Below are 10,000 nucleotides of genomic sequence, written 5' to 3'. Positions count from 1 at the left end.
AATAGACAACCAAGAAAAAATAACTTCAAGAAAAAAAGACACAAAAATAGACCAAGAATAAAAAAAAAAACCAGGAGAACAAAAAAAAAAAATAAACAGCTAAGAAAAATAGTGAAAAACAAACACAAAAAATGGTTTTAAAAAAATAAAAACTAAGATCTAACAAATATAAAAACATAAAAAATGAATAAAAAAAGACCACAAAAAAATAATAATAATAACCTCCCCAAATAATAAAAACAAACGTGTAATCACCAAAACATTAAGAAAACGAAGAAGAAACAAAAATTCCCAAATGATGATAATAATAATAATTTTTATTTATATAGCGCCAACATATTCCGCAGCTCTTTACAGTTCAGAGGGGACATGTATAATAAAACATAAAAATAAATGATAAAATCAAATATGTAAAAAAACAAAAAGAAGCAACAAAAAGACACAAATATAAAAAAAACCTTTCCCAAAATTATAAAAGCAGTTATGTAATCATAAAAAAAATAATAAAAAATAACCAAGGAAACATCAAACCATAAAAAGCAAACAAAATAACCAAAAAAGTATAATAAATTAAAAAAAAAAAAATTTACATAAAGTTACAGGATATGCAGAATATTAATTATTTATATTTGTCCTCAAAAACTTGAGAAAACGGCCAAACAGTAAAGATAAAACTTTTTCTTGCTGTTGTAGCTTGTGATTATTATTTCCCTGCATCATCTTAAAGGGGTATTCCACACATACATTCTTCACCTATGTGTTAGGGGGCGGTGTCTTGCTGCCGGGACCCCCCACCTATTGCTTGGAAACATGTATTGTCCTCACACATGGAGTAACGCGCTTACGTCGTCGTGAAGATGCGCCGCACGATTGACGTTGCCCCCGTGAGGATATTAACATCGGCTTTTATTTCTCCCCCCCCACAGTGCCAAGAGTTGTGGTTTTGGGACCCCCAGCCTCAGGAAAACACACTATGGTATGTATGGACAGAAATATCTGTACAGTACGGGCTAATATACAATTCAGATGGTATAGGGAGCATTGAAAAGTATTCATACCCCATGAACTCTTCCACTTAAATGTATTTTATTAGGATTTTATGTGAAAACACTAAGTGGAAAGGAAATGGTGCTTGGGTTTTCTGAAAATTGTAAAAATATAAATGTGAAAATTGTAATGTGCATTTGTATTCAGCCCCCTGTAGTCCCCTTAAATAAAATCTGGAGTGACCAATTACCTCCAGAAGTCGCATAAAGAGTGCATTGCATCCTCCTGGGTGTTATTTCTTCTCAGTATAACGACAGCTGTTATGTGAAGGCCTCAGAGGTTTGTGTGAGAACATTAGGGCTCAACCAGCATCATGAAAACCAAGGAACACACCAGACAGGTCAAGGCTAAAACAGCATCATGAAAACCAAGGAGCCCACCAGACAGGTCAATGATAAAACAACATCATGAAAACCAAGGAGCCCACCAGACAGGTCAATGATAAAACAACATCATGAAAACCAAGGAGGCCACCAGACAGGTCAATGATAAAACAACATCATGAAAACCAAGGAGCCCACCAGACAGGTCAATGATAAAACAACATCATGAAAACCAAGGAGGCCACCAGACAGGTCAAGGATGAAACAGCACCATGAAAACCAAGGAGGCCACCAGACAGGTCAAGGATGAAACAGCACCATGAAAACCAAGGAGGCCACCAGACAGGTCAAGGATAAAACCGCATCATGAAAACCAGGGAATCCACCAGACAGCTCATGGATAAAGAGAAGAGGAGGAAATTAGGGTTAGGTTATAGAAAATAGCCAAACTTCTGAACATCGCACTGGAAAGTGCTCAATCCAGAATTAAAAAATGGGAGGAATATGACACAACTGCAAACTACCAAGACAAGGCCATCCACCAAAACCGACATCTCAAGAAGGAGAGCCCTAATGAGAGAAGCAGACGAGAGGCCCATGGTCACTGGAGGAGCTGCAGAGATCACAGATCAGGGGGAGAATCTGTCCACAGGATGACTATTAGTCGTATACTTCACAAATCTGGGCTTTATGAAAGAGCGGCAAGAGGAAAGATATTGGTGAAAGCAAGGAGCCATACCAAGAAGCCATGTAGGGGCCACAGCGAGCAGTGGAAGAAGGGGCTCTGGTCAGAGGAGACCATAGGAGAATTTTTTAGGCTAAATGGAAAACGCTATGTGTGGTGAAAAACTATCCCTGCACATCACCCTTTTAACACCCTCCCCACCGTCACACATGGTGGAGGCAGCATCCTGCTGTGGGGAGGCTTTTCTTCAGCAGGGGCAGGGAAGCTGCTCAGAGGTGATGGAAGATGGATGGAGCTAAATACAGAGCAATACCGGAGGAAAACCTGTTAGAGGCTGCAAAAGACCCGAGACCGGGGCGTGGCTTCACCGTCCAGCAGGACAACGACCTACAAAGTACTGACTCAGGAGGGCTGAATACTAATGCAAGACAGAGAAAAGTGGTCCTACAAAGTGCTGACTCCAGGGGCTGAATACTAATGCAAAAATGCAAAAAAAGAGACAGGTGGTCTTACAAAGTACTGACTCTGGGAGCTGAATATTAAAGCAAGATAGAGAAAGGTGGTCCAACAAAGTACTGACTCCGGGGTCTGGCTACAAATGCAAGACCGAGAAAGGCGGTCCTACAAAGTACTGACTATGGGGACTGAATACTAATGCAAGACAGAGGAAGGTGGTCCTACAAAGTACTGACTACGGGGACTGAATACTAATGCAAGACAGAGGAAGGTGGTCCTACAAAGTACTGACTACAGGGACTGAATACTAATGCAAGACAGAGGAAGGTGGTCCTACAAAGTACTGACACTAGGGGGCTGAATACTAATAGAAGACTGAAAACGTTGGTCCTACACAAAACTAACTGCAGGGACTGAATACTAATGGAAGACAGAGAAAGGTGGTCCTACAAAGTGCTGACTCCGGGGGCTGAATACTAAAGCAACACAGGGAAAGGTGGTCCTACAAAGTACTGACTCCGGGGGCTGAATACTAAAGCAACACAGAGAAAGTTGGTCCTACACAATACTGACTACAGGGACTGAATACTAATGCAAGACAGAGAAAGGTGGTCCTACAAAGTACTGACTCCGGGGGCTGAATACTAATGCACATCTCTATTATCAGATTTTTGTTTTTACAATATTTAGATAGCCGGCATCATTTGCTTTACACTTCACAAATTCTTAGTACTTCGTGTTGCTGTCACATAATACTCCAATAAAAGTTTATGGGTGTACATAAAACAATATGGAAAAGTTCCCGGGGTATGAAAACTTTTTCAGGGTAACTGTAGGAGGAGTATATAATGCATATTATATAGGTTTACATTGCAGAGAGGATGGTCACATTTCTGTAGCACAGACGCCCCCACGTTGGTGCCCTTTGTGGACCACGGTGACTGCTGCAGACCCCTGTATAGATGACCGGCGTCCCTTCCTATGTCCTCTGTATAGGTAGCCCATATATTCGAGATGACCGGCGTCCCTTCCTCGCAGAGTTTGGAGATTGAGTCCCCTCCTCTGCCCCCTGTATATAGGTAACGCATACATTAGAGATGACGGCGTCCTCTCCTCGCATGGTCGGGGGATCGGGTCCCCTCCTCTGCCCTCTCTATAGATAGCCCATACATTAGAGATGACCGGCGTCCTCTCCTCGCAGGGTTGGGGGATCGAGTCCCTTCCTCTGCCCCCTGTATAGGTAGCCCGTATATTAGAGATGACCGGCGTCCGCTCCTCGCATGGTTGGGGGATCGGGTCCCCTCCTCTGCCCCTGTATAGGTAGCCCATACATTAGAGGTGACCGGCGTCCCCTCCTCTGTCCCCTGTATAGATGACCGGCGTCCTCTCCTCGCATGGACGGGGGATCGGGTCCCCTCCTCTACCCCCTGTATAGGTAACGCATACATTAGAGATGACCGGCGTCCTCTCCTCGCAGGGTTGGGGGATCGGGTCCCCTCCTCTACCCCCTGTATAGGTAGCCCATACATTAGAGATGACCGGCGTCCTCTCCTCGCATGGTTGGGGGATCGGGTCCCCTCCTCTGTCCCCTGTATAGATGATCGGCGTCCTCTCCTCGCATGGTCGGGGGATCGGGTCCCCTCCTCTGTCTCCTCTATAGATGATTGGCGTCTTCTCCTCGCATGGTTGGGGGATCGGGTCCCCTTTTCTGTCCCCTGTATAGATGACCGGCGTCCTCCCCTCGCATGGTCGGGGGATCGGGTCCCCTCCTCTGTCCCCTCTATAGATGACCGGCGTCCTCTCCTCGCATGGTCGGGGGATCGGGTCCCCTCCTCTGTCCCCTGTATAGATGACCGGCGTCCTCTCCTCGCATGGTCGGGGGATCGGGTCCCCTCCTCTGTCCCCTGTATAGATGACTGGCGTACTCTCCTCGCAGGGTCGGGGGATTGGGTCCCCTCCTCTGCCCCCTGTATAGATGACGTGTCCTCTCCTCGCATGGTTGGGGGATCGGGTCCCCTCCTCTGTCCCCTGTATAAATGACCGGCGTCCTCTCCTCGCAGGGTCGGGGGATCGGGTCCCCTCCTCTGTCCCCTGTATAGATGACCGGCGTCCTCTCCTCGCATGGTCGGGGGATCGGGTCCCCTTCTCTGCAGCCTGTATAGATGACCGGCGTCCTCTCCTCGCAGGGTTGGGGGATCGGGTCCCCTCCTCTGTCCCCTGTATAGGTAGCCCATATATTAGAGATGACCGGCGTCCTCTCCTCGCAGGGTTGGGGGATCGGGTCCCCTCCTCTGTCCCCTGTATAGATGACCGGCGTCCTCTCCTCGCAGGGTTGGGGGATCAGGTCCCCTCCTCTGTCCCCTGTATAGGTAGGCCATACATTAGAGATGACCGGCGTCCTCTCCTCGCATGGTCGGGGGATTGGGTCCCCTCCTCTGTCCCCTGTATAGGTAGGCCATACATTAGAGATGACCGGCGTCCTCTCCTCGCAGGGTCGGGGGATCGGGTCCCCTCCTCTACCCCCTGTATAGGTAGCCCATACATTAGAGATGACCGGCGTCCTCTCCTCGCAGGGTCGGGGGATCGGGTCCCCTCCTCTGTCCCCTGTATAGGTAGGCCATACATTAGAGATGACCGGCGTCCTCTCCTCGCATGGTCGGGGGATTGGGTCCCCTCCTCTGCAGCCTGTGTAGGTAGGCCATACATTAGAGATGACCGGCGTCCTCTCCTCGCAGGGTCGGGGGATCGGGTCCCCTCCTCTGTCCCCTGTATAGGTAGGCCATACATTAGAGATGACCGGCGTCCTCTCCTCACATGGTCGGGGGATCGGGTCCCCTCCTCTGCAGCCTTTATAGATGACCGGCGTCCTCTCCTCGCATGGTCGGGGGATCGGGTCCCCTCCTCTGCAGCCTTTATAGATGACCGGCGTCCTCTCCTCGCATGGTCGGGGGATCGGGTCCCCACCTCTGCAGCCTGTATAGATGACTGGTGTCCTCTCCTCGCAGGGTCGGGGGATCGGGTCCCCTCCTCTGTCCCCTGTATAGATGACCGGCGTCCCCTCCTCGCATGGTTGGGGGATCGGGTCCCCTCCTCTGTCCCCTGTATAGGTAGCCCATACATTAGAGGTGACCGGCGTCCCCTCCTCGCAGGGTTGGGGGATCAGGTCCCCTCCTCTGTCCCCTGTATAGATGACCGGCGTCCTCTCCTCGCATGGTCGGGCGATCAGGTCCCCTCCTCTACCCCCTGTATAGGTAGCCCGTATATTAGAGAAGACCGGCGTCCTCTCCTCGCATGGTCGAGGGATCGGGTCCCCTCCTCTGTCCCCTGTATAGATGACCGGCGTCCTCTCCTCGCATGGTCGAGGGATCGGGTCCCCTCCTCTGTCCCCTGTATAGATGACCGGCGTCCTCTCCTCGCATGGTCGGGCGATCAGGTCCCCTCCTCTACCCCCTGTATAGGTAGCCCGTATATTAGAGAAGACCGGCGTCCTCTCCTCGCATGGTCGAGGGATCGGGTCCCCTCCTCTGTCCCCTGTATAGATGACCGGCGTCCTCTCCTCACATGGTCGAGGGATCGGGTCCCCTCCTTTGCCCCCTGTATAGATGACCGGCGTCCTCTCCTCGCAGGGTCGGAGGATCGGGTCCCCTCCTCTGTCCCCTGTATAGATGACCGGCGTCCTCTCCTCACATGGTCGAGGGATCGGGTCCCCTCCTCTGTCCCCTGTATAGATGACCGGCGTCCTCTCCTCACATGGTCGAGGGATCGGGTCCCCTCCTCTGTTCCCTGTATAGATGACTGGCGTCCTCCCTTCGCATGGTTGGGGGATCGGGTCCCCTCCTCTGCACCCTGTATAGGTAGGCCATACATTAGAGATGACCGGCATCCTCTCCTCGCAGGGTCGGGGGATCGGGTCCCCTCCTCTGTCCCCTGTATAGATGACCGGCGTCCTCTCCTCGCAGGGTTGGGGGATCGGGTCCCCTCCTCTGCACCCTGTATAGGTAGCCCATATATTAGAGATGACCGGTGTCCTCTCCTCGCAGGGTCGGGGGATCGGGTCCCCTCCTCTGTCCCCTGTATAGGTAGGCCATACATTAGAGATGACCGGCGTCCCCTCCTCGCAGGGTTGGGGGATCGGGTCCCCTCCTCTGTCCCCTGTATAGGTAGGCCATACATTAGAGGTGACCGGCGTCCCCTCCTCGCAGGGTTGGGGGATCAGGTCCCCTCCTCTGTCCCCTGTATAGATGACCGGCGTCCTCCCCTCGCATGGTTGGGGGATCGGGTCCCCTCCTCTGCACCCTGTATAGGTAGGCCATACATTAGAGATGACCGGCGTCCTCTCCTCGCAGGGTTGGGGGATCGGGTCCCCTCCTCTGCAGCCTGTATAGATGACCGGCGTCCTCTCCTCACAGGGTTGGGGGTCGGGTCCCCTCCTCTGCCCCCTCTGGCTCCGCAGGGGGACCGCGCTCTGTTTAAACATACATTTGCTCACAGATGATTTATTTACAGGCGCCGGCAGCAGGAGGTGGAGGTTCTCTTGGCATGAAGAAGTACGAGGCCTTTGAAAGCTGTTTTCTTCTGCAGAAGTTGGACTCCTGTTCTCCTGTTCTTCTCCCCCGCAGGCGAAGCTGCTGTCTGCGCGTCTGAACGCTACTCACCTCACTCCAGAGAGCTTCTTGTCAAGTGATGTCTCCGCGCTGGTGGAGGAAGCGCTCTCCTACAAAGGGAAGGACCAGGTAGGGCAGCTGAGAGCCAGACATTATTTCCAAACACGTCCGAGTGAAGGCGGAAAAAGCATCACTTATACGTAAAGTCGCCAAACCAGCACGAGGTAACGGCGCACATATCAGTCACCTGTATACCTGGGATAAGCAGTAATATTCACACCGGGCCTCACTGTGTACGAGCTACGGTTCTAGATCTGACTCAAACTAAAGGCCTCACATATGTCTGAGGGTAGGAGACGCACGGTCGACCTGGAAATTGCAACCGAAACCGCAGTCCGCAAATCACGGACACTGTACTGATATACAAACGCCCGTAGGGGTCCGCATCGCACCCGCTGTCTCCCTCATGGGGCCTGTGTGGGAGTCCACACCGCGATTCCAGCTCTCCTGCCCCAAACTAAAAGCCTTATATATGTCTCAGGGTAGGAGACGCACGGTCGACCTGGAAATTGCTGCCGAAACCAGTACACAAATTACCGACACAGTACGGTCATACGGTGGCTAACTAGTCATACCGTGCCCATAGGGGTCTTCATCCCACCCGCTGTCTCCCTCATGGGGCCTGTGTGTGAGTCCACACCGCGTTTCCAGATCTCCTGCCCCAAACTAAAAGCCTCATATATGTCTCAGGGTAGGAGACGCACGGTCGACTTGGAAATTGCAGCCGAAACCACAGCCCACAAATCACAGACACTGTAATGACATACAAACGCCCATAGGGGTCTGCATCCCACCCGTTGTCTCCCTCATGGGGTCTGTGTGTGAGTCCACACCACAATTGCAGATCTCCTGCCCCAAACTAAAAGCCTCATATATGTCTCAGGGCAGGAGACGCACGGTCGACCTGGAAATTGCAGCCGAAACCACAATCCGCAAACCACCGACACAATACGGTCATACGGTGGCTAACTAGTCGTACCGTACCCATAGGGGTCTTCATGCCACCCACTGTCTCCCTCATGGGGCCTGTGTGTCAGTCCACACCGCGGTTGTAGCATGCTATTCATCCAGCGCAGACAGTCCACTACGGCGCCAATACTCACTGCCGATTCCGGAGGCTTTTCTGCATATTTCCCCCTCAGCGTGGTCACACGCTCCGTGGCACAATCCACTAATAACACGTGGATCTTATTGCAAGTTCGTGACCAAATCCGAAGCTTTTCCCGCCGTTGACTTCCTGATTCCAAATCTGCTTGTGTCCACCTTGCTTTACACTGCAGGCGGGTTATAAAGTACAGAAGATGATATAAGTGCTGCACGTTGGTGGCCGTTGTTTTTTTTAGGGCCACCTCCACCTGTCTATGATTACACCTCAATATTGGGGAGGGGGGATGTGCTCCGTACTAATGGGATAGTAGGAGTTCCCCTTTAACAGCAGCAGTGTAAGCTGGCAGACTTGGAGACGTTTCGGAGCGACTCCTCCGCTTGCTGTCAGCGGCACCTCTCGTTCCCCATCAGCCGTTCATTGCATCAGTAGATACATCTAGTGAAGAGAAGGGAAAAAAAACCAAGAAGAAGAAGCGGCGTAATTAGCAGAAATCATTGAAAGCCTCTTTGTTAAGCTGCGGGGGTTTGCTGCAGATCTTCAGGACGGATTAGCGGCAGCGGAGGGTGCCAGCGATTTGTACATACGCGGAGCCCGTTAATCCTCCGATGATCAGCCGCTCGCTTTTCAATTGCGCTTAATGAGAGAACATTTTCTTCGGAGCCGTCGTTAATGATGGCAGAGTCGGCGCCTTACGTTTTTTTTTTTTTCTTTTTTTTACCCTTCAGTATTAGGATGAAATTACATGCACTTATAGATAGGAAGCCGCTTTATCTACTGTATAAAGGTATTAGGTGGGGGATTTGGCCCCGCCGCTCCCGCGGTACGCCGCCTCCGCCCGTATCTGGCGCTCACACAAGTATCGCTAATCGACCCGCGCTGAGTTGGGCCGCGATAATGGAGTAAATTCTTTGGCTTCGAGGGTTTGGCTCGTTTTATGAATGACTAAAGAGTAAGTGTCTGACTTGTGGAAGGGCTACAAGATTATCGGGCGGCGCTACAACATTATCAGCCGTCCCTACCCCTAATCAGACCCCAGATATTGGGGTCTGAGGTCTCATAATTAAGGGGTCTGGTTTTGGGTCAGACAATTTAGGTCTCCGGTATAAGATCTCATTAAATCCCAGACCCCTTGTCCAACCCAAGACCAGACCCTTTGCCCGACCCAAGAGCAGACCCCTTGCCCGAGGCAAGACCAGACCCCTTGCCCGACCCAAGACCAGACCCCTTGCCCGACCCAAGACCAGACCCTTTGCCCGACCCAAGACCAGACCCTTTGCCCGACCCAAGACCAGACCCCTTGCCCGAGGCAAGACCAGACCCCTTGCCCGAGGCAAGACCAGACCCCTTGCCCGAGGCAAGACCAGACCCCTTGCCCGAGGCAAGACCAGACCCCTTGCCCGAGCCAAAACCAGACCCCTTGCCCGAGCCAAGACCAGACCCTTTGCACGAGCCAAGACCAGACCCATTTCCCGAACTAAGACCAGACCCATTGCCCGAACTAAGACTAGACCCTTTACCCGAGCCAAGACTAGACCCTTTGCCCGAGGCAAGACCAGACCCCTTGCCCGAGCCAAGACCAGACCCCTTGCCCGAGCCAAGACCAGACCCCTTGCCCGAGCCAAGACCAGACCCCTTGCCCGAGCCAAGACCAGACCCCTTGCCCGAGACCAGACCCCTTGCCCGAGCGAAGACCAGACCCCTTGCCCGAGCCAAGACC

At 51.9% G+C, this 10,000-nt stretch overlaps 1 protein-coding gene across 2 annotated transcripts in view; it reads left to right on the top strand.

Moving 5' to 3' along the window:
• Positions 1-10,000, top strand: part of AK8 (adenylate kinase 8) — a 91,899-nt gene that overhangs the window by 18,684 nt on the left and 63,215 nt on the right. For both annotated transcript variants that reach the window (XM_075324395.1, XM_075324393.1), the window contains exons 3-4: positions 927-976; positions 7,131-7,244. In XM_075324395.1, coding sequence (XP_075180510.1) covers positions 927-976; positions 7,131-7,244 — 164 coding nt within the window. The remainder of the gene's footprint in view (positions 1-926; positions 977-7,130; positions 7,245-10,000) is intronic.

Source organism: Anomaloglossus baeobatrachus, chromosome 9 (genome assembly GCF_048569485.1).
Source record: "Anomaloglossus baeobatrachus isolate aAnoBae1 chromosome 9, aAnoBae1.hap1, whole genome shotgun sequence".
Lineage (NCBI taxonomy): Eukaryota > Metazoa > Chordata > Amphibia > Anura > Aromobatidae > Anomaloglossus > Anomaloglossus baeobatrachus.
Note: the sequence above shows the minus strand (reverse complement) of the source record. Positions and strands in the feature narration are given on the sequence as shown.